At 45.9% G+C, this 25,000-nt stretch overlaps 1 protein-coding gene across 6 annotated transcripts in view; it reads left to right on the top strand.

The window, feature by feature from the left end:
- Positions 1 to 9,605: 9,605 nt before the first annotated feature.
- Positions 9,606 to 25,000, top strand: part of ndrg2 (NDRG family member 2) — a 21,395-nt gene continuing 6,000 nt past the window's right edge. The window contains exons 1-10 of one of the 6 annotated variants that reach the window (XM_035149223.2): positions 9,606 to 9,776; positions 12,811 to 12,891; positions 20,875 to 20,960; positions 22,371 to 22,412; positions 22,495 to 22,621; positions 22,715 to 22,835; positions 23,716 to 23,778; positions 24,175 to 24,235; positions 24,429 to 24,515; positions 24,829 to 24,885. In XM_035149223.2, coding sequence (XP_035005114.2) covers positions 20,886 to 20,960; positions 22,371 to 22,412; positions 22,495 to 22,621; positions 22,715 to 22,835; positions 23,716 to 23,778; positions 24,175 to 24,235; positions 24,429 to 24,515; positions 24,829 to 24,885 — 633 coding nt within the window. In that variant the 5' untranslated portion in view covers positions 9,606 to 9,776; positions 12,811 to 12,891; positions 20,875 to 20,885. Of the gene's footprint in view, positions 9,777 to 12,810; positions 12,892 to 13,071; positions 13,229 to 16,896; positions 17,614 to 20,874; positions 20,961 to 22,370; positions 22,413 to 22,494; positions 22,622 to 22,714; positions 22,836 to 23,715; positions 23,779 to 24,174; positions 24,236 to 24,428; positions 24,516 to 24,828; positions 24,886 to 25,000 lie in introns of those variants that run through there. The other 5 variants (XM_035149221.2, XM_035149226.2, XM_035149222.2 and 2 more) reach the window with 5 other exon arrangements.

The following is a 25,000-nucleotide window of genomic DNA, read 5'->3' on the forward strand; positions in this document are numbered from 1 at the left end:
AGTCGGTCGCACTTAATTCCAGAGCGTGACTGTACCAGTGTGTGTTTTTGAACCGTCCTGTGCAGCGGTTGTCGTGTGATCGGGCTCAACGGCTGGTGTGAATATAAATAAGAGGGAGAGAGAGTTTCCACTGAACACAGAAAGAAGAGAAGAAGAGGAGGAGGAGGAGGACGAGTGGAGGAATAGTTGCTGGAGGCTGTTGTGCCTCCCGCCTCTTTTTCTCCCTTTGGCCATGTTCAGCAAGGGAAGGAAAAGTTGGGTTATCCCCCACCCCCGTCTCTCTCTGTTTTCCTTACATATCTGTTTACTATCCCCCTCTGCTTCTTACTCTCCTGCCCTACATCTCTCCGTCACTCTTCCTCCCTGTGTCCCACCATCCTTCCCTCCTCACCACACTCCATCGCTCTGCTCAGATCTCTCTCCATCTACCATGAAACACTATCGCTCTCTTCTCCCTTCCTCCCCGCTCGCTGCACAGCGATGGTTGTCTGATCTGAGTTCAGCCTCAGATTTGATGCGAGCCGGCAGTAATCGGTCCTCACAGATAATCTGCTTGTGTTCAGGAACATAAAATCTGCAGATATATCAGTTTTTTCAGCGTAATGCATTTATACATGAGCAACCACACAGATGCTGCTGCCGCTGCCTCAGAGATCTGTGCAGGAAATACGTCCGTGGTGGAAGAATAACGATGTGAGACGAAAACACAGATCAAAATCAAAAATAATATTTTAGGAAATATTTTTCCTCCTGTTGAGGATGATATGGGATTATTGATAGCACTCTAATATCTATGCATTTCAAAGTATTAACAAGTCTTCCTTATACAGACACTCATTCCATATTTTATATAAACATTATAAAACTAGAGAAGCAGTCAGTGAATACAGGTATCCTCATAGTATCCTCATAGTATCCTCACAGTATCCTCACAGTATCCTCATAGTATCCTCACAGTATCCTCACAGTATCCTCACAGTATCCTGGTATCCTCATAGTATCCTCACAGGTATCCTCACAGGTATCCTCATAGTATCCTCATAGTATCCTCATAGTATCCTCACAGGTATCCTCACAGGTATCCTCACAGTATCCTCATAGTATCCTCACAGTATCCTCATAGTATCCTCACAGGTATCCTCACAGTATCCTCACAGTATCCTCATAGTATCCTCACAGTATCCTCACAGGTATCCTCATAGTATCCTCATAGTATCCTCATAGTATCCTCACAGTATCCTCACAGGTATCCTCACAGTATCCTCATAGTATCCTCATAGTATCCTCATAGTATCCTCACAGGTATCCTCATAGTATCCTCATATCCTCACAGTATCCTCAAGTATCCTCTAGTATCCTCATAGTATCCTCACAGGTATCCTACAGTATCCTCAAGTATCCTCATAGTATCCTTACAGTATCCTCACAGGTATCCTCATAGTATCCTCACAGTATCCTCACAGTATCCTAGGTATCCTCACAGGTATCCTCACAGTATCCTCACATCCTCACAGTATCCTCATAGTATCCTCACAGGTATCCTCACAGGTATCCTCACAGGATCCTCAAGGTATCCTCACAGTATCCTCATAGTATCCTCATAGTATCCTCACAGGTATCCTCACAGTATCCTCACAGTATCCTCACAGTATCCTCATAGTATCCTCACAGGTATCCTCATAGTATCCCCAGTATCCTCACAGAGTATCCTCATAGTATCCTCAAGTATCCTCACAGTATCCCCATAGTATCCTCACAGTATCCTCATAGTATCCTCATAGTATCCTCACAGTATCCTCACAGTATCCTCACAGTATCCTCATAGTATCCTCACAGTATCCTCACAGTATCCTCACAGTATCCTCATAGTATCCCCACAGTATCCTCACAGTATCCTCACAGTATCCTCACAGTATCCTCACAGTATCCTCACAGTATCCTCACAGGTATCCTCATAGTATCCTCACAGTATCCTCATAGTATCCTCACAGTATCCTCACAGTATCCTCACAGTATCCTCATAGTATCCTCATAGTATCCTCACAGTATCCTCACAGTATCCTCATAGTATCCTCACAGTATCCTCATAGTATCCTCACAGGTATCCTCATAGTATCCTCACAGTATCCTCACAGTATCCTCACAGTATCCTCACAGTATCCTCATAGTATCCTCATAGTATCCTCACAGTATCCTCACAGTATCCTCATAGTATCCTCACAGCCTCATATATCCTCACAGTATCCTCACAGTATCCTCATAGTATCCTCACAGTATCCTCACAAGTATCCTCACAGTATCCTCACAGTATCCTCACAGGTATCCTCACAGGTATCCTCATAGTATCCTCACAGGTATCCTCACAGTACCCAGTATCCTCATAGTATCCTCACAGGTATCCTCACAGGTATCCTCACAGTATCCTCACAGTATCCCCAAGTATCCTTATTAGTATCCTCACGTATCCCCACAGTATCCCCATAGTATCCTCAAGGTATCCTCACAGTATCCTCACAGTATCCTCACAGTATCCTCACAGGTATCCTCACAGTATCCTCACAGTATCCTCATAGTATCCTCACAGTATCCTCACAGTATCCTCAAGTATCCTATAGTATCCTCACAGTATCCTCACAGTATCCTCACAGGTATCCTCACAGTATCCTCACAGGTATCCTCACAGTATCCTCACAGTATCCTCACAGTATCCCCAGTATCCTCATAGTATCCTCACAGGTATCCTCACAGCATCTCATAGTATCCTCAGTATCCTCACAGGTATCCTCATAGTATCCTCACAGTATCCTCACAGTATCCTCACAGTATCCTATGCTTGTCCCCGTGTCTCTTCCTTGTGTAATCCTGTTGGCAAACAAAGAAACAATCCAACTAAAAAACACATAAGCAGACAGGGGTGAAAACATAACCTCTGTGGCAGCGGTAATACGATTAGTTTCCCTGATGCTTTAACACGTACTGCAATGTTTTTGTTTACTTGTCTAAAATCACAGTATGTGTTTGAGTAATTATAATAATCAGGACTAAAAACAGCACGATCAGCTGTAAATCTCTTTGGTCCCACAGAGCTTTTCTGTCCATATGGTGGAAGCCGTCTCGTTGTGTCCTGTCATCGGGTCCAGAGACGCTTTCCAACACATTAATATTCATCAATATCGCTTTAATCTCTAGAAATTGGGTTATTGGCAGCGGTAGACGATTCTGCCTCTTTGCACTCGTCCCTGTCTCGTTCTCACGCGCTCATTTGACTGCTTTCCTGAGTGTCTGCCTTCGTCCACTGGGGGAAAAGAAGGGAGACGAGGAATTGAGAAGAAGGAGAACAAAATGTGGATTTGAAAGAAGGGATGAGACGGAGATAAAGGGGTTCTGTAAGAGGACAGAGCAGGAGAGACGTCACAGCCACCGCAACTAGGTCAGGCACCAAGTGATGTCACTTACACTGCAAGCAGGCCACCGGGCCAATCACATGCAGGGACACGCCCACTTTCCCCACCGCCACAGGAAAATAAACTGGGGACCCCCCCCCCCACCCATGTTTTTCTGCAGCTGTTTCACATCACACACACACACGTCTGTCTCTCTATATAGTCTACATGTGCATTCTTTAGTGCTGCTGTAATCACTGAAAGTGACAGTTAACAGTGGACTGGCACAGTCCCAGACGAGATGCAGTAACTTTGACTTGTTTTCCTCTCCCTCCTTCATCTTCTCCTCCTCCTCCCTCCCTTCCCCCGTCCGCTTCCTTTCACAAACATCAACCGTGGCCAAAGCCTCTTTCTTCGCTCAGACGGAGCTGAAGAGGACGTCTGCACCGTGCGCACGACACCGGAGCTATTTCTGAAGTTCCTTTGGATTTCTCTAGCATCAAACACGTCCACTTGTCCTTCATCAAGAGCTGATAGATGTGGTGAGGAGGTGAAACATGAAAATAAAAGCGAGAAGAAGACGTTGTCACCGTAGCAGCTCAACATGACAAGAGCTTCATGATGCCAAAGAAATGTTTCAATGCTGTGCAGAGGTTTAAACAACACGAGTCACCTCCAGAAACCCTGTCGCCTGTTTTCTCAGATGATGATGACGAGCCAGTGACATTAACTGTGAACTTAATTATCACTCTACGTGCTCTTGGCGTCCAAATAAAAATAAGCATTGACACATTTTCATTCCCCCCCCCCCTGTGAGCGAAGTGCAAATTAATCAGAATAATGAGCAGGCGAGTGATAAGTGCTATTTTCTAATGAATTGCATCGTCTTGGGGTGAGAGCTGTAAATAAATGAGACTGTGTTTAAATGGTTTGAGTGAAAGTTAAAACCACGTTCTCGTGGGGGATCACTTATATAACTCAAGGAAAATAGTTGTCTTATAAGATCTTAAGTTGTTTTATATTTTCCCCTCATGATAAATCAGATGAGACATTGTTTTTTCTACAAGTAAGATATAATGTGCACGAGGACATGAAGTGAAACACATGACCGACTGTGTAAAACGTGTGCATGTATAATCTTCTAAGTGAAAACAAGGCGTGAAAGTCACTCATTCACTGAAGCTCATCTTGAATCTGTCAACTCACACTAACCCCGATAATAAGTTCTGACTGGTCATTTAAAAATCTGAACATCATAGCATAGTTCTACCTGTTCATTTGTTCTTTCTTTGGAGTTTTGAGCGTCTTTCATACACCAACATGAAAATGAAATTGTTCCTTTTGATTTCTTTGAGTTCTGAGGTTTTTCGCCCACTTGAGATATGTTCTATGAGGATAAGTGTGTCAGCTCAGCGCCTGCAAAGCAAAGGTGATTGTGTAGTAAAGTCTCAATTAAAGGGGGGGGGGGCCCTGATGTTAAAAATGGAAATACAGAGATATCCAAACCTGGAGTTCTCCTCTGAGATACTTCCGTCCCACCTGTTCGGCACATTGTATGGTCTGTCCATGTGTGAGCTGTTATGTGCATTCAGGGAAACTTAAATCATACGTTGGAAAACAGAAAGAAAGCCAGACTCTCTTTGGAACATTCGGATCTTCTTGTCCTTCCATCAGCATTAACCCTGTGGAACTGCTGCAAGGAGGAGGTCGGCTGCGGTGGGTAAAAGACGGGAGGAGGAGGACGTGGGCGTGTTATTGTACTTGTGTGTATAAGGAGCAGTCGGGGTCACCAGGTCAACTCCTGTGATTAAAAGGAGCCTGGTTTAGCCGACGGGGGCCACCAGTGGAGAACTGCATCTGCAGCACATTATCCAGTCCGTCTGAGAAGTCGTCGAGCGGAGAGGGAGAGGTGGATAGCCGGGCTGATCAAAGCCACTGCTCACAAAGAGCTTTCTACAAAGCAGCAAAACCGCTGAAGAGGAGCTAAAATGGAGGAGATGACAGTTTTAAAACTCCAGCCCCTGTAGGTCTGGTTCAACATTACTACAGCCAGGATGGAGGATCCGAAGACCTACAGCCGGCTGAACGGATGCATTATACAGACGTTTCATTGGACGCTAAAATCTGAAACTCCTGTGGATCAAAGGCCTCGAAATATGAATGATTGAAAAGTAATAGAACCAGTCAGTCTTTCATCTTCGAGTCTGAAAAGAGCATCTGCTACGCTGGACAAGATGTTCATTGTTGATGACGATGAAGATGAAGGTGATTGTCATCCTGAGGCAGAGGCTGCTGCTGATTGAGGAACAGGAACACAGAGATTCTGATGTGGTGATAATGTGATGATTTCTTTTTTAAAGACATTAGCACCTTGTCAACAGATGAACACTTTATCGGCGTGAATTCTTATTAAAAATCAAGCTTCAGGAATATGTCTCCATATTCAGAAGCACCTGCTCGACGTCTTCGGATGCGTCTTAAAGCTTGAAAGCATCTGCAGGAGGCATTGTCGTTGACTTGATGGCACCCCTGGTGGCTGGCTGCATTATAGGTCCTAAACCCTGCCTCCTCTTCAGAAGTAGAGAAGATGGTTTCTGTCATTTTCATTTCGTCCTTATCAAACTGTTAAAGTGTTTGTTTTTTCTGGAAAATTAGGTTTCTGAAAATCGTCTAGTGAGATCAACTGAGAAGTAAACGAGGCGATGGAAATGTTGGAACTCATCCAGCACAACCTGGAATTAAACTTGTGACTCATACTTTTGCGATTACATGACCGGCTCCGTCCCTGAGGTTACAAAATGATTGAGCTCAGATTTCATCATCTTAATAGCACTATCGTGAATTACACCACACAGGCCGGTATTTGATTGACACAGCGGGGGAACTTGATTATAATGGAAGGGTGAGCAGAGCAATCAACCGTCCAAATGAGATTTAAGCTCTTTTTTCAAAATGCAAAACCTTCTCAGAATATAAAAAGTACCTGAGGTGCTACTGGGTTTTTGTCTGAACATAATATTTCGTGCGGCGCCAGTAAAGTCACTTCCTGCTCCACGTGTTGGCTTTGTAGCTCAGCAGCCAGCATTTTGTCAGAAAGCAAACCAAAGCATTTCCAGGCTGATTGTTCTCTGTGTCATGTGAGTGATTGTGTGTCAAACTTTTTGGTTTTTCTATTGTACCACAGCCTTTATATTGGCAGGAGTACAAGACCAAGTCCTGTGCTCCACGTCGGTGTTTGACTGTTTGTTCCAGATCCTCACAGACCAAGTACTCAGACTTCGATGTGGAGAAGTTTCTAACTTTCCGACCCGGCAGACATCTCGTTCAGTGGAGTGCTGGTGCTCCGTCACTGCCTCCTGCTGTGGAGGAATGATCACTCACAGCAGCCTCGGCCCAGGAGTGATCTAAAGTTCGAGGTTGTTGTCCGGTCACGCAGGGGTCAGGACAGATGGGGGGGGGGGTAAACTCTCACATACTTGTCAAATATTTTTCAGCTGTCTGGCGATGACAGCACAGCCAGCAGTGGTTCTGAGACATGTGGCTGTTGATGGAGGTGAACACATGATGAGTTAAAACTGTGCGCTCAGCGAGACGAGCGACACACACGTCACGTTCAAAGCAGCAGCTCGACATTTCAGGAGCGGCAGGAGCATCAGGAGCTGCAGGAGCTTCAGGGGCTTCAGGGGCTTCAGGAGCTTCAGGAGCTTCAGGAGCTGCAGGAGCTTCAGGAGCTGCAGGGCTTCAGGAGCTGCAGGAGCTGCAGGGCTTCAGGGCTTCAGGAGCTGCAGGAGCTTCAGGAGCTTCAGGAGCTGCAGGAGCTTCAGGAGCTGCAGGAGCTGCAGGAGCTGCAGGAGCTTCAGGAGCTTCAGGAGCTGCAGGAGCTGCAGGAGCTGTCAGGGCTTCAGGCTGCAGGAGCTGCAGTGCTGCAGGAGCTTCAGGAGCTGCAGGAGCTTCAGGAGCTGCAGGAGCTTCAGGAGCAGTGTTTTCTGTGGGGGGGGGGGGGAGAACCTCCCTTTACCTTAACTGAAAAAAAAACCCAATATGTCTCATTTGATAGAGAGAAGTTTGGAAGTTTCAGTCTACTCCACCTTTGACCCCACCCACCAATGATGTCACGGTGTTATGACACGCTCTGGAGTACACTGCGACATCGCTCAAGTCAAAAATCGTCAACCACACCCGGTGTCAGCTGAGGTCGCTGAACACCGCGTCGTCCACAGCAGCAATCAGAAGTTCGCAGCTTGTGTTGGCGCAGCAGCGTGGCCGCCAGAGGGGGTGTTACGTCACCTCTAATCCGGCCGGGCTGCACAGCCGCTGGGCCGAGATAAGCAACGACCACTGATATCAAACTGGAAATGTTGTCGCATTTGCTGCCGAGCAATTCCCTCCGTGCGGGGTCCATATCGTTTGTCCTTTACTGTATTTATTCTTTTTACTCCCACAGTCGTACTTTCTATTGAAATTGATTTTTAAGAGCACATCTAATGTCTTGTAGGTTTTTGACCCTGTTAGGTGTGAGGACAAGTGTGTGTGTGTGTGTGTGTGTGTGTGTGTGTGTGTGTGTGTGTGTGTGTGTGTGTGTGTGTTGAATTCACAGTGACACAGTAACTTGGTAAATGTGCGTCAGTGAGCTCGGGCAGGAGGAATGTCTGACTCGCCTCAGCATGAGGTCTGGTCTCATTATGTAAGGTGGTGAATTCAGGGCTGCAGAGATTTCAAACTGCCAACTCTGATGCAGATAACATCTGGTTGGTTTGCTTTTTTTTTTTTTTTTAAATTCCTAATCCATCCTCTGCAGAAATTGGTGACTCTCCCACGGAAATGTGTTTGGTGGCGAGAACAATTTGGAACGCCGTCGTGATTTGTTGCATTTAGAAAAAAACCTGTTTGACAAAATCCTGATATTGCAAAAGTGGCAATAGTTTAATATTTGTGGTCAGGAAACCACTGTGTCACCCAGTTGCAATGCAGATGTGCTTCTATGTGTGTCACTTGGGGAAAGTGTGAGTTACACTCTGTGTTTGTACTCCAGGAGAGACTGTTCATCTTCTCCTCTGCTCCTCTGGGAGAGAGCTCCTCCGAACTTCAGGGTTCAACTGGAAGTAAAGCTCCTACATGTGTTTACATGTTTAATGGTGGAACAGTCCACACTCAATATGTGCAGTGAAAGTGATATTAGATATATTTAAAATATTAGCTTTTAGTAATTATGAAGTGATATAATAAATTCTATTAGAGATCAAAGTTAAAAAACATTCAATGACTTGTTGGTCTCCATCCAGGGACTCCTTGAACTCATGTCCCCCTCCACAGAACCTCCTTCCTCCTCCTGTTTTCCTCCCTCCTCTCCTCTCCTCCTCTCCTCCTCTCCTCCCCTCCTCTCCTCCTACTCTCCTCTCCTCCTCCCCCTCCTCCTCCTCTCCTCCTCTCCCTCCCTCCTCCTCTCCTCCTCCTCCTCCTCCTCCTCTCCTCCTCTCCTCCTGCAGGTGTGTGTATTCACCTGGCAGCTCGGCTTCAGTCGGGATCACTCGGCTGTCATCCTCCTCCTCCTCTTCCTCCTGTCATCCTCCTCCTCCTCTTCCTCCTGTCATCCTCCTCCTCCTCTCCTCCTCTCCTCCTCCTCCTCTCCTCCTCTTCCTCCTCTCCTCCTCCTCCTCCTCTCCTCCTCTCCCCCTCTCTCCTCCTCCTGTCCTCTCTCCTCCTCTCCTCCTGTCCTCCTCCTCCCCTCTCCTCCTCCTCCTCCTCTCTCCTCCTCCTCCTCCTCCTCCTCTCCTCCTCTTCCTCCTCTCCTCCTCCCTCTCCTCCTCTCCTCCTTCCTCCTCCTCCTCTCCTCCTCTCCTCCTCCTCTCCTCCTCTCCCCCTCTCCTCCTCTCCTCCTCTCCTCCTCTCCTCCTCTCCTCCTCTCCCCCTCTCCTCCTGCAGGTGTGTGTATTCACTCGGCTGTTCGGCTCCACAGGATGGACCGTACCACTGCAGCTCTGTGGAGGGGGGCGCCAGAGGAAGAACAGGGACTGAACCACGCAGCCCGCACGTGTTAACTCGTTATTGTGGATCGGACTGAACTGGGACGACCCGAGTTAAAATTAAACCATCGATCATTTAAATAGAACCAAACAAATTTCCGCGTTTGCAGCTCCCCCCCCCCACACACACCTCCCCTCACACCTCCATCGCTCCCTGTTGCCTTCTGATTGACCGCTCCATATTTTATTTCTCTCCTCCTCACAGAGAGAGAGAGAGAGAGAGAGAGAGAGAGAGAGAGAGAGAGAGAGAGAGAGAGAGAGAGAGAGAGAGAGAGAGAGAGACGAATACCCGGAGCCCCGTGAGAAGACGTGGACACAAACCGGAGGAGGACACTCAACATATTCCAGAGACCTTTTGTTTCAGAGGAAGGTGAGTTGCTGCTGCTGCTGTTGTTGTTGTACGCGCACAACTTACACGCACTTTAATGCTTTCAGGAGCTTTTCCTGCAAAACAAAAATGCAAATTTTCCATTGTTTCAGTCTGTGGGGAAATGTTGCTTTTCAGGGGGAGTGTTGTGTTCGCGATGTGCGTGGAGGTGCGAGGGCTGTTGTCAGAAGGACAATGTCAAAGTACCCCCCCCCACCCCTGTGTTTTGTTGCTTGACTGAACCCTGCTGCAAACCTCCGCGTGCACGGTGTTAGAAAACCTGCGTGCACGCTCCGCATGTACTCGAATACAATATAGAAGCAACTTTCTTTACGGTGCGTGCACGCGGGGCTGTGGAGAGAGAGAGGGATGCAGTGCGTGTTGTTGACGCGCACATGTGGCATCGCCAGCGGCTCTTTGTTCCTCCCCTCCCTCGGCTCAAATCTCCCGCACACTGAATGTAGGCCAGTATTGACATCCGTGCGTGTTGCGTGAACTGGAAACACGTATGAACTTGACTCCCCGCCACCAACCCCTCTGCTCACCCGCTTCATCCCCCCGTCTTGTCTCAAGGCGCATCCCTGCTCCTCCTTTGTGCTGTTTCAGAAACACTGCCCCCACCCCCACGGAGCTGCAGCACCGACACGGCTGCTCACTTTGTGATTTTCTGGTCAGATTGGGGGTTGTGGGTGTTGTGGGGGGGTTGTGTGTGTGTGTGTGGGGGGGGGTTGTGGCCGCGAGGCGCCAGAGGAGGCTATTCAATGTCAATGTCAAATGGAGGTGTGTCCCCAGTGTGTGTGTGAGCGTGTGCGTGCGTGTTCACTGGCTCTGTGAGGAAGGAAAATAAGAATAAAATAAACGCGTTTCGTGCCAATACCCTAAAAAAATGTGTTTCATAAGAGTCTCCATTATGGAACATGTTATAGCTAAAAGCAGGGGGGGGGGGGCTCCTTGGCACCAGGCTCCGGTCCCCATAAGGTCTGATGGTCCTGACAGGGGCAGTGTTTATGCTGGGAGAGGTCCTGGATAGGTGACAACAACCAGACGCAGCCCTCACCCCCCCTAAAGCCGAACCCTTACCCGGCTAGAACCTAACTCTGACCCTAACGCGGGTCTCGACCTCACAACAGCCCTTTGTGAAATGTCCTCCCTCCATAAGGTGCACGTGTACACTGGTCCTCGCAAAGATGTGAGGACCAGTGTACACACACACGGCTCCACAGAGGTTTTCCCTATGCTGCGAGCAGCGTGCACGCTCACACTCCACTCATGAGTCATTCCACATTCAGAGACCTCGCAGCTCTTTGAGTGAAGTGGAGCCCCTGCTGATAGCGTGCACACACACATGCACACGCACAGACCTTGAGAAGTGGACGCTGGAGGATTGTGCACCGAGACGTTCCAGAGCTGTGTCACAAACGAGTCCTCAGCGGGTTGTTGGTCTTTCCCTGTCAGAATGGCTGGTGGGTGTGGTGATACCAGCAGCCGTGAGTTCTAGACGTCTGTGTCAAATGCACTTTGTATATCAAAATAAAGATCCTGATGTTCTTGCACCACTCATGCACATGGTTTGGTTTTTGTCTCCTGAGGTTTTGAGGTATCTGAGATTTCTTCCTTCAGCTGGGACAAAGCAGCTGAACAGGATTGTGTTTGCTCGAAGCAACGAGCGGTGATATTTGTCTTTACACAAACTTTTCTCTGTGGCGGTTTCTTCCCTGATCTGCAACAAGGAAGTTGCAGTCACCTCTATTGTATTGTGGTGGAGGGAGAAGTCAGACAGACGGCAGATAGAAGCCACAGGAAGTAACTTGTTATCGAAACCCCCCACAGAGAATAATTCATGGATCTTGATGACAAGAATGAGGCGTATTTAGGGAACTGATATCTGTGAGTCTGTAGCTTGATTGAATTTAAGGTTGGGAAGATTTGCATAAAAGTTCACATAGAATTAAAAACCTGCATCGGATACGATAGGAAACAAACTGAGGAAGCAACATTTCTATCATCTTTGCATCAGTAATATTTATTTATATGTATTTATTAATAGAAGCCCCAACCCTTTTATTATTTGGAAATGTGACCAATCATTCTATGTTGCCCGAGTCCTCCTGAGGACGATGTTCCGCTGTTGATGTGTCACAGAGTTGATTTGTGGAGTTTATCTGGAGTCGTGTCCTTCATGGTCAAAAATAAACCGTCCAGCTGCAACCGTCGGTCTGAGTGTTTGTGTTCGGACCCATAATCCGAGGAGGTCAACTTGTTGACATCGCTCGGTTCAGTCTTCTTTGATGCTGCTTGCAGACGTTTCTGAACTCAAACGTCCAGAAATGACGATTTGAACCTTTTTTGTGTTTTTTATTTCCTGTTTTTATTTCCTTTGACGAATAGAAGCTTTTGCTGTTAAAACCGTGGAGTGTCCAACCGATCAGCCGTGTTTCATTGTCTCCGCACCACTGGACCTGTCTCCATGGTGGCTATTGACCAATCTGACCTCATTACAGAGTCGCTGCAGCATTGTTAGTGACAGTTCGACCTTCTGCACTCCGGGCGCAGTCCCATCAAACATCCACCGGGTTCCAACGCATCTCTACCTCCGACACAAGGAGTTTCCATTTCAATGTTTTGATATCGTTTCTGAAACTTAGGGCTTTACGATACGATATCAATTGTTATCACGATAAATGGTTTCAAATATTAATATTCCACCAATTGGCATTTTCACCTGTATTTTCTGAATGAAAGCTGCTAATATAGTTAATAATTTCACTTGTTTTATCACAAAAACACGGTTTATTCGTAGGAGACTCATTTACCAAAAAGTGGATAAAATCTTAACAGAAGTGAATTAATAATTCTCGAAGTGGTAGCAGACGTGTTGTAACACTAAATATTTAACGTTGCATTCGCACATTTGCTGCGTTTGCCGAAGCACGGCTGCACTTCCTTGGCTGCTGATGTTGCCGCTGGGCGACTTACGGACTTATTCCCTCTGTCACCTTCCTGTTGACTCGACCAATATTAACCTTCACTCCCGCAGTGTTTGCTGATCCATCAGTGTCGTGGGAAGACGAAATGCTCGACCTGTTAAAGTGGGTGTAACGTGGCGAGGCATCAAAATGTGAGTTATAGTTTATTTCTATTTGAGCTTTGATTCAATGGCCTTGATCGCTGCTATGGAATAGAAACAATTGCAGTGCAGAGTGGGAGACACACACGTGTGTGTATATGTAGTGAAGTGGGCCAGTAAACAGCTATAATTGGACTGTGATGTTGCTTCAGAGGTGGATTCAGGTCCCAGAATACCAGAGAAGTAAACGCAGTGGTAATCTCTCCTGCCCGGAGGCTCTTACTTCTGTCGAGGTGTTGATACTAAAGTCGTCTCCAGCTGTTGGGAGTGAACGACCCGGTGTTATGATCCTGCATCGTCCTGTGGCTGCGACGCCGAAGCAGCTGAGGTCAAGTGTTGTTGTGACTGTGTTAGTGTCTCAGTGCTGATGTTTATGTCTGCGGCTGTAATCGTCTCTTCAGACTGAACGTTGTGTTCACTGCTCAGTAGAAAGCCTTGAAGGGCTAATGCCAGTTTCATTTGTTGCCACTGGAACAAATGAATAAATGAAAAAGAACATATTTTATTATTAAAGCTGTATTAACCAATATTTTTACATTAACAAGGAAATACAACAGGTTTTACGTGTAGTTACAAAGCCACAGGTGTATTTTAGCTAGCTATATATCTAAATATATATTTATAAATGTTAAATACATTGGCTTTGTTTCCTAAGAAGTCTTTATCAAACCTTTACGACACAGAATATAATTTAGGCTTGATCTTTAACAGATTAGCCATAAACTTTATTATGAATAAATGTAAATAAATCAGCCAATTTTTATCAGCCAACCGATAAAACGCTTCTGCTCTAGTTTTAGCTCCTGGTTTTACGACAACTGCTACACTCACGTTAACTTCTTCAATAACTCACCTGTCCAGCTTAAAAACCAGGAGACAAACCAAGAGACTGCCTCTTAAACAAAATGGAGCATTGAGCAGCTAAAGATCCAGATGTTTTCCTCTGGAGACCGAAACAGCCACAAGGCAAGTTGGACTTTAAATTCTTTAGGTGGAGATAAACACAAATGCAGCTGTTAACACTTTCTTTCCCTTGATGGGTAAATGGTGTCAGAGGTCAACCCAGTGACTGAGTGTTATCGGCTAAAAAATAAAGAAATTGACTGCGAGTTCGTCTAAATTCCAGTGTGTAATAAAAAGCATAATCTAGATATATTTAAACAGTTTGATGAGTTGTATTTATTCCCCCCAGTTGAATCCTGTGTGAACCCACAGTGCGGCCTCTGTAACTAACGTGGTCTGATGTTGCTCCTCTGCCTGTTGGCACCAACTGAAAACATTGATTCTTCTGTGTTGACAGTGGATTCAGCTCCGTGTGTCAGAACCTGGGCCAACGTTACACGAGAGTCATGAAAATACAAAGCAAACAGTAAAAATCGTGCTCCGGGCGACGGGGAATGAATCGTTTGGACGGAAACCAAAGCAAAGCAAACACAGCTGAAATGGGCTTTTTCCCACTCAGACTATATACACTCACTTTTCATGAGTAGAAGTAAAAACACCAGCATGTGACAGGTCGTGTAGAAAAAGGCTTTATATTTGAATTGTGTCATTAATTGTTCATAAATGTGTATTTTGCAGCCCAGAAATTGGTGGAAATATTCAGTGAACAGGTATTAAAGTACTCGCGTGTTTAAACGTGGAAAGGTCAGTTATTTTAATACGACTCCTTGTGTTTCAGTTTGGCACGAACATGCACTACTACAGGTTTCTGTAACGTGGGATGTATTTTTACAGCCCCGTACAATTCAGACAGCTGATGACAGCGTGTAGGTGTGTGAGCTCAGTCTCATCTCGTACATGTGTGTTTCTCATCCGAACTGTTATCATCAGAGTCTTGGCTCCTGCAGATTAGTCTGTGTGAAAAGTATTGATTTCATTTCTGTATCTGTCCTGCGTGGGAGTACATGAGCAGCAGTCTCAGCATCTGGGTCAGCGCGTATGGCTTGTTTACGGCGTAGGTGTATGAGATTACAGCAGGTTTCATATGCTGGCATCTAGGCCAGTGTGTGGAAGTGTGTGGAAGTGTGTCTGTGTGTGTGTGTGTGTGGGGGGGGGCTGCCCAGTAGTTTGCCTGATGGCTGGAGGCCAGGTACAGATAGGCCAGGCAGCACAATGCCCTGTCTGTTCCACACAGACCTTCACTTCACACTATTTATAGACGGACGTTCTTCACGAACTCCATTCATATTTCGCAGGTCGGACGTGTTTTAGATTTTCCTGAAATATTTTCCACGTGGTGCAAAATTCGCACTAAACTGCTGGGATTTCTTCAGATGTGAGGTCGAAAGGCCACGGTTCACGATGTGCGTGCACGTGTACGAGCGTGCACGTGTGTTGAGCATTCCACAGCGCACGATTACGTGATCAGGAATGTTTGTCAATAGAGCCGAGCGGCCGCAGAGAGTAAGTGTTAAAGATGTCGGTGGAGTTCCTCCCCTGCCGCGCCGCTCAACATCCAAGTGAAGCGAGTCGATTGTCTGCCGTTGTGTCACAGGTCTCCTAGCAACAAGGGCCGGCTGCCGCTGAGCAAACGGCCTGAGGACAGTTTCTAACGTTTGGAAAAACTGGTACCTGAGTGTTGAAGTGTCTGCGGTGAGATCCTGGAAGTAACTCGTAGAAAGGGATTCTGTGGTGAGAATTAAAAAAAAACATAACGTTTACTCCCATAATAATCAGAAATACTTGTAATGTAACTTCATACTTTAAAGATACATAAAATCCCTGGAAATAAGACATAACTACCGTGTGTGTGTGTGTGTGTGTGTGTGTGTGTGTGTGTGTGTGTGTGTGTGTGTGTGCGTGTGTCTGTGTGCGCGTGTGTGTGTGTGTGTGTGTGTGTGTGTGTGTGTTGGTTTACAGCATGAATCAAAACAATTGACCCGTCTGAGTCTCTCACTATTTCTCTTTTCTGTTTTTAAATGTAGCTGAATCAGCTCTCACAGATCTCCCCTGAACTAGACAAACCGATGTCTGTACATTGAGGTAATAAGTTGAGTTGAATCGCTGCTTCACTTCACTCCGACACATCCTCACAGCTGCTGAGCGAACAAGCGGAGACGTTAGATGTTCACGGGCCAATTTCAAAGTGACTTCAAAAGAGAACAAACCCATTTTTGGAGCTTATTAATAGACTTAAGGTGTGAAACGTTTTTATGTTGGGGGGTTTGACGTCTTTTATGGCAAATATTGTTGTGCAAAGACATATTTTATCTCTTGTCGAAGCACATCTACGTGCTGTCGTACTGTTGACGCCATTATTGAAGAATATACGAGGAAATTACAACCTTCACCAGCTTTGATCAAAAGATTCAAGATATAAAACTTCCAAAAACGACTCAAATTTGATGTTATATCGTTTAGTTCGACCCACAATTAAGAACTTTAAGATACATTTAATAACAAAGAGAATAAACTAAGTTTTTCTGCATATTTATTGTCATTTTCTTGTTGGGGATTTGATCACTTTTATAGATAATATTCTTGTATACTTCAGTCGAAGCTCATCTGTGAACTGAAGCATTTCAAGCTGACGCAGGGTGTGTTTTTCCTCCCCCACGCCTACGATCGGCCGTCAAAGCCTCGGTCATTAACGTCGTGTAACACTTGGGAGAACGGGGGGGTAATGCACAGAAACATACGTTTGCTGAAATCACTGATGCTGCTAAGCGACGGCTAGGGAGCTTGTTTGCCGCCTGTGTGCAGACGATGTTGAGTGTCCATATACACAGATCATGGACCATTACAGTCAGAGCTGGAAAGTTCAGGGTTCATTCATGTGAGTGCTATCACGGCAGGAAATAAATCCACCTTTCATTTCTCACATGGAGCGTATACCTCCGCCAAGGCCGAGCAATCCACACACGATCGTCTAGTTCTTATTGTGGAATTATAAAAGAAATAAAGACAGTGGTCACACAACATTTTATTTGTCACAAAACAAGGAAACATCAAGATCTGGGTTTTATTCCTTGAAAAATTAACACAAATGTTGAGTTGCAGTGTTAAAGAAAGTGAAAACAAGATCCTGGATCCGGCCTTTTGTCGGCCCTCGCACCAAAATGTTTTGGGTTCTTCCCGGTGCCAGGCGCCATCCGTCCCTCGAGGTTGTTGGTTGTGTGGTTTTTGCGTAAATCCTGCCAACAAATCAACCAACAGGTGAAAGCGTAACGTCCCAGGCGGAGGTAGAAGTACGAGGAAGCAGTGGATTCATCTGCTGAAGGAGCTTTGTGAAAGACGGACTGAGAGGCTGCATGTCTGAGGGGAGCTGAGGTCATGATGGAGGGAATAATAGGCGTCCTGAAAATGAAAAGGGGCGAGTTAATCCGCTGAGTGTTGGGCGACGGAGGATTTGACGAGACAAGGGGCCGGAGTGATGTGCAGAGAGAAAACAGGCTTCTCTAAGCTGCTCTTTTTCCTGGTGTCTCTTTTGGAGAGCCAAGGTGACGGTGAGCCCGTCCAGCACCGTGGGAAGCAGCAGGAGATTTGAGTGGCGATAGTGAGCGAAGGCTCAAAAAGAGGAAACAAGCGGAGCTTTGGCTCGTCTCCGGGTCTCCATGGTGGCTGCTGCTGAGCTCCCGTCCTCTCCAGACATGTGTCGCCCATTGTTCTCCCTCGTTTTCTGCTCTCCGACCTAGCAACAGATCCCCAGAATACTCAGAGTGACTGCAGGAGTGTGGATGTGCTCGGAGATGTATAGAGGGAGTTGTTGATGTGAGTTTCAATCTGTTCAATCTGTTCAACACTATTTCAAATTGTGAAGGTGTTGAAATGTTGTTTCGCTGCGTGTTGAGGGTGAAGAGTTACAGACGCAGCAGCCGTGCAACTTCCTGCTCTGCGTGCTGTAAATGACTTTTTTTGTTAATCACTGATTAATCTTTGTTTGCCTGCTGCCTGACGTCCTGGATAACATTTCTGATTAATGAGCTTAGTGGGAGGTTTGTTCTGTTTTTATCATTTAATGTGCACGTTGTTAAACGTTGCTGCTCATGGATGTTTAATGCATCGCAGAGGTGACGAGAGAGTTCAGCAAACTTACCGAACTGGATATGTTTTTTTGTACTTGAAAATGGTGAAATGTGCAAGGATGCAATTACCTCAGTCCCACTTTTATCACCCTGCTGACACACACACACACACACACACACACACACACACACACACACACACACACACACACACACAGCGGAGAGACCCAGGTGTTGAGGACATAAATTACACTCGGGGCCGAATCCGTTTCCTGAAGTAATTAATGTTTGTCTGCCGTCACACCTGGGTACCACTGTGTGTGTGTGTGTCTGTGTGTGTGTGTGTCTGTGTGTGCACAACTCAGCTTGACTGAGACAGTTTGTACGTGACACAATTAAATATGCGACTCTTCCCCTCACAATAATTAGATAAATGCAAAACATTCTGCATACTCGCTGTAATCGCCTGCAGACGTCGAAGGAGCCACACGTGTCCCCCGGACGCCACAGGTTTAACCTTTCAGCGTTTCAGCCTTCAGGCCACGTTCTCTATATAGGTGACCTTATTGCTCAGTGCCCTACTTTAGCTCAGTGTTATTGTGTCTGGGTGCGTTGCTTTGTTCAGAAGAGGGAGGGAGAGAGAGAGGGAGAGAGGGATGGTAGAAGTGAGACTTGGAGAGAGACGGGAATGAAAAGTCAGCAGTGCAGAGCTGTGAGACAGATTAAAATAAAGAGGGTGCGTCGAGAGAAAGTTTTGACAGCAGCTTCTGAACAGAAAAAAATCTAGAAGCAGATTAAAGAAACATCAGCTGCTATTTGAAGTTGAAGCCTTTTTATTTCTGATGATTTGCTAATTTTTCCACACAGGACGTTTTTAGTGGGAGACACATTATGTGCAGAGTCTCCACCTCTCCAAAACAAACTTGATTTAAATCCGGTTAAAACACTGAATGAAAATGTTTCAGTGTTTCTCCGACTCTTGGTGGAGAAACATGTCCAACGACTAAAATCCTTCATCCACATTAAGGTTGTAGCTTCAAGTTCGTGAGGTTATAAAAAAAGTGAGAGTGACTTGAAACTGTAAGAGAGTAGTCGACTGGAAATGTTTTTAAATTCCAGAGTCCAGAGTTACTGTGCGGAGACATTGTGTTGAGTTAAAGGATCAAGAGACGGAGCAGGAGAAGGAGGAGACTGGAGGGATTGACAACAACAGATTGGGACGGCTCGCTAACAGTCGACTAAAGAAATGCCAACGCTCTGCATGAATATTAAAAAAAAACAAGCTTGGATTAATTCAGCTTGAGCAACGATGCGTCGCAGCCTGAAATCTGAGACACGGAACCTGTTCACTGCAACAGACGAACACAGCAACTGTTGTCTGACCGCTGAAATGAGGAACGAGCACAAGAGGCAACGGGAAGTCAGGCGTGTTTGGTCTTTTCCTTGTCTGTCACAAATCACAGTCTCTCTCTCTCTCTCTCTCTCTCTCTCTCTCTCTCTCTCTCTCTCTCTCTCTATTCCTTCGCTTCTTGCTCTTAATGAGAATCTGTCTTGAAAGAAAGATGGATGATGGAGGGAGTTATAGGCCGATTAAAATATTACAGTATCAGGAGAGAGAGGGAGGGAGAGCGAGGGCAGATTACATGAGACTCGTTCACATATTCTCACAAGTCAGGAGTCCCTTAATAAAAGTATAGATTCCTGGTGGATCATTTATTAAACAGAAATGCTACACAGATCTTTTAGAATTCTACCAAATCCTCAAATTGATTAATAGCAACATGCTCGGGTGAACTCAATGAATAGAGGTCAATGGAAAGTCCCAATGAGGATGTCTGTGCAAACCTGTGTATTTATAAAATATATTAATAATATAATCCTGAAAAACACTGTATGTGCAAGAGTAATAAATAGATGAATGGTGGAGGTGGGCGTTGCTTTGGTGACTAATCATTTCCGTTTTAGACCCACAGAGACAGAGACCCCCCCCGGGCAGCACTTAACTTTCTGATGAATGCACACACACACACACACACACACACACACACACACACACACACACACACACACACACACACACACACACACACACACACACACAGCAGCACTCACCTCGCTCCCCCTCTGATGTGACGCCAGCTCTGCAGATAGACGATGCAGTCATCGGGTTGTGAGAGCATGAATTGTGTAGCATTCTCACACACACACACACACACAAGTGATGTCAAGAGATCCGTATGTGGGGTTTAAATGTCAGACTGAGAATAAAGCTGTCAGATACAATAACATGCTGCGCTTGCTCACTTGTTTTTAATTCTGCCTTTTTGCCTCGAGACGAGTAAAAGTGCTGTTGTACGACTAATTGGATTCTAAAAAAAGCACTTGGATTGGATGAGTTTCTTCTGAAAGGCTGAACGAGAGAAATGCAGCATTAAGAAAACAGTAAAATGACATCGTCTTCTTCTATACAGCTGAAGTTCATTCTGTAAGTTATGAGAGAGTCAAACAGACGATAGAGTACAGGGGTCAAAGGTCACAGTGGAGTCTGGGGAAAGAGTGACTGAACTGCCCTGGGGCTCGAGTTCCTCTTCCAGTGCTGAACCATCACATGCTCTGCTGGTGTCCAGTTCGTCCCCTTGACAGCCGTAACAAATATTTATCTTTGTCTTTGAGGCTGAATTTGTCTTTATTCAATATAAAGATCGTAACGAGGCACCTCTTTATTCTCTGTCCCAAAATCCTTTTCTGTTCGTCTCTGCTAATCAGTAATTAACTCTCATCAGGACCCACAGGACAAAGTCCCGGAGGAAACGCTGCATAAAGTGTTAATCACTGTGTGTGTGTGTGTGTGTGTGTGTGTGTGTGTGTGTGTGTGTGTGTGTGTGTGTGTGTGTGTGTGTGTGTGTGTGTGTGTGTGTGTGTGTGTGTGTGTGTGTGTGTGTGTGTGTGTGTGTGACAGTCAAAATAAAAAACCTTTTTAATCCCCTGGTTTCTTTCACCTGTACAGGAAGTGACACCATGACGACAGAAATGCAGGAGATCGCCATCACGGAGGAGAAGCCTTTACTCACGGGTCAGGCTGACTCCACCAAGGTCAGAGACACACACACACACACACACACACACACACACACACACGACAAGCAGAGAGAAGGACTAACTGCACAGTGGTCATAGTGTAACATACATGATGTGAAAGCACACGTCTGTGGCAGAGTAGAAGGTTGGTGTCAGACGCTCCGTTGTCATGGTGAAGGTTCGGTGGGGGGGGGGCGCGGGAATGCATCAGGCCAATGTCGGGTCTCCATAAATACAGTAAGACAAGCGTGCGTGTGTGTGTCTGTGTCCCAGGAGACAGAAAAACAGGGTCTGGTTTGTGTCCATACAAACCTACATGTGACAATATGTGTCACAGTGTGTGTGTGTGTGTGCGTGTGTGTGTGTGTGTGTGCGTGCGTGCGTGCTGCGTGCAGCTGCAGCTCTGGCTCAGATCTGCTGGGTTGACGTCAAAGCCCAGAGGGGACGAGGACGAGGCCTCTGCTGCTGATGTTGCTGAGCAGAAGCTGCAGAGCTGAGGCGTTTGGTTCTCACCGCTGAAACCTGGTGGACAAAGAGCAAAACTACAGCTCCCACAAAAAAAAACAACACAGCTGCACATTCACAAAAGAGAAAACAGAATTTAAAGCAACACCATGTGCCCTTTGCTGAGCTACAGCGCCCCCTGCAGCCACACGTTCATTCTGTTGGGCTGCGTGTGGAGAAAAAACAAGAGTGTCCTGCTGAATATTGGAGATAAACTCTGGTTTTTAATAACTTCAGAGTCTTTTTACTTTATGTTCACTTGTGCCATTAGAGCATGTAACACAAACTTCAAATCCTTTTAGTGTCTTTGGCAGAATACAACACAAACTGTGTTGTTGCTCACTCTGCTCACGCTGACATTTAATTCCCCTTGAGCTTGAGGTAGCTGTGCAAACACAGAACATGGCCCACAGTCCCTGGTTTAATCTGAGTTCTTGAATCACACATCCAGCCGAGGGAAACTCTCTCTGGCTGCACCAAATTAAGAAATAAGTTAATATTGCAGCACCAGTAGAAACCGACCAATCACCAAACCTGCTCCTCTCTTCGCTTCCTCCTCCGTGACGACGCTCCACTTCAACATCCACAGCTGATCTTTATCTGAGAGCCTCTGATGCTGGTAATTCATTCTCAGGGTAAATGGATCTGAAGCTGCGACGTGAAGAGCATCATTCAAAACCTCCCACTGTCCGACTTCCTCCAGATCATCACCACCTGTTGGTCTGAAGAGGTTCTCTGCTGCTTATCAGGACCCGACCCGCCTGTGTGGGACTAATTCTATAAACTAACCTATATACGCTGTGTCAGGGTATCAGAAACAAAACGTTTCACGATAAACAAACTAATATAACAGCTTGGAAATGAATCAGATGGTGACATGTTTACTTGAAAGAATAAAAGTTACTCCCCCTGTCGTTGCAGGACGCTGAACTGGTGGCGAGGATTCTCCTGGACCAGGGCCAGGTAAGACGGAGTCCACCAGATGTTCGGACAGATTGTCACTGGTCTTATGATGATAACAGGTTTTCACTGTACTTCACTGTAGACGCTCTCTTGTTCTCTGCAGGAGCACAGTGTGGAGACCCCTCATGGCGTTCTGCACGTCACCCTCCACGGAACACGAACCACCCGCAGGCCGGCGATCCTCACCTTCCACGACGTGGGCCTGGACAGTGAGTCACGCTCTCTGTTTCTCAGCTCCGTTCTGATTCTTCTAACCTGTCCCTCGTTCATGACTTGTCCCTTTTTTCGTTTGTCTCCGGCAGGTAAGAGCTGCTTCTCTCACCTGTTCAAGTTCGAGGAGATGCAGGAGATCGTGAAGAACTTCACCCTGATTCATATTGATGCTCCGGGACAGGAGGAGGGGGCTGCTGGCTACCCCGCCGGGTACGACACTTAAACCGTTTTCAGACTTGACCTGTGGGTCAAATCCAGAGAATTGTCTCCAGAGCTTCTCCAGAGTTTGTGTTTCACAGCTGAACAACTCAGCAGCAGGTTTTCTGCACAGACTCGTTCACAGCATCAGATCCTCCTCCTGGTTCAGGTGAGAGGGGGGGCAGCCGGGTGCAGCAGACAGAGACAGGAAGTGACGCGTTACCTCTGCTGCGGAGGTCATGTGATCATGTTGACATCACCTGACACCGTCTCTTCACATCTTCGTCTGTGTCTTCATCGTGTGTGTCAGCACTTTGTGTTTTACATGTTTGCGTCTGTCGCACGTTAGAAGCTTCATCAACCCCCACTTGCTCACAGTGTGTGTCTGCATGTGTGTGTGTGTGTGTGTGTGTGTGTGTGTGTGTGCGCGTGCCCTCAGCATCCTGCAGTAACCCATCTTCTTTTTTTTAAGTAATCTTCTCAGAAATGGAAACAATCTTCTGTGCGAGGCTTAAAGCTAATCTCTTCCAGAAATACTTCAAGTTCCCATCGCTCCATCTTCCTCTAAGACGCTCTCGTCGGAGGTTTAAAGAAAATCCGTCCTTTTCTCTTTCTGTCGCACTTTTCTTCTTCCTCCTGAACTTCTCCTCCTCGTGAGCATCGTCGGCCACCCTCATCTTCTTCACTGGAGACTGAAGATCGTTCACTTTTTGACCTCATTTCAAATCCCTGTAGATAAAGATGGACGACGAAGCTCCACTTCTGAAAGAGGCCACATCTGAAAATCATCTTTTTTTTCATCATGTATTATGATTCTTGTCCAAATAGTGAGACTGATAGAAAATTGACGTTAACATGTGAGCTTTTGTGTTTTTAATGTTTTCTGCTGAAGATACCAGTACCCCCCCATGGACACCATCGCAGAGATGATTCCTGCCGTCCTCCAGTTCTTCAAGTGAGTTCACGCTAACTTTGTTTTGACTTTACAACAAGCAGAGTTTCATTTGATGCAGACGCACAGAAGATGACGTCTCGTACAGTAAAGTTATGTTATATATAATATATAATATAACACAAACCCTGTCACATACTAAAGTGATTTTCTGTAGTTATGTACCAAAGATTTGTTGGTAAATCTGCCTCTGATGATACAAAACTCATTAAAGCTAATTTTTACGATCTTGCTTTTAATTGGTCTCTAACTTGTCTCGTAGTTTTTAAGATTTTATTGTTCTAAGATACTTTATTGTCTTAATGTGATAATAAAATCCAGGTGCATCAACTCAACCGAAGAGATTTTATTATAAAAAGTTCTACTTTAAGTTAATGAGTCTGTGTCGCCCTCTGTCAGCTTCCGTACTGTGATCGGAGTGGGGGTGGGAGCAGGAGCCTACATCCTGTCCAAGTTCACAGTGAGTGTCATTATTATTATTGATCAGGTAATAATCTGATCAATAAGCTAACAGTTACTCACTAATTACAGTAACTGGACTCAGACCGTTTCCTGTAACAACACTAACAACATGGATTATGTAGCTAATGAGAACAAAGTGAAATGTAATGATTATAATATTAATAAGGTTCCCGTGTTTCTCCTGTCGTCAGCTGGCGAACCCGGACTCGGTGGAGGGTCTGGTTCTGATCAACATCGACACCAACGCTCGTGGATGGATCGACTGGGCCGCTCAGAAGGTGCGTCTGCTTTCCTTCCTTCTTTTTAGTCTTTCTCAAGTTAGTTTGTTCTTCCTTTGTTCTCTCCCTCTCCTCCCTTCCTCCTCCCTTCCTCCTCCCTTCCTCCTCCCAGCTTCCTCTCATAAACACAAACATGTGTTATTATTATAATCCAGTTTGTCCTAATGTGAGTTTTCCATCACTTTAACGATGTTATGTGTCCTCGTGTCTCCTCATGCGTCTTAATGTGTCCTCATGTGTGCTCATGTATTATTGATCATGTCATTGGTTAACGTATTAAATGATAAACAGTCTTATTGGTTTTCCTCTCCAGCTCAGCTCTGTGACGTCCTCGCTCACCGAGCAGATCCTGTCCCACCTTTTCAGTCAGGTACAAGACAACATGTCCATCACGTGATTAAATCATTCATGTCTAAAATTAGCGTGTGTCAGTTGCACGGAGGAAGAAAAACACTGGGGTCGGTTGCGTAACTTCTTTGTGTCGT

The sequence above is a fragment of the Hippoglossus stenolepis genome, chromosome 23 (genome assembly GCF_022539355.2).
Source record: "Hippoglossus stenolepis isolate QCI-W04-F060 chromosome 23, HSTE1.2, whole genome shotgun sequence".
Lineage (NCBI taxonomy): Eukaryota > Metazoa > Chordata > Actinopteri > Pleuronectiformes > Pleuronectidae > Hippoglossus > Hippoglossus stenolepis.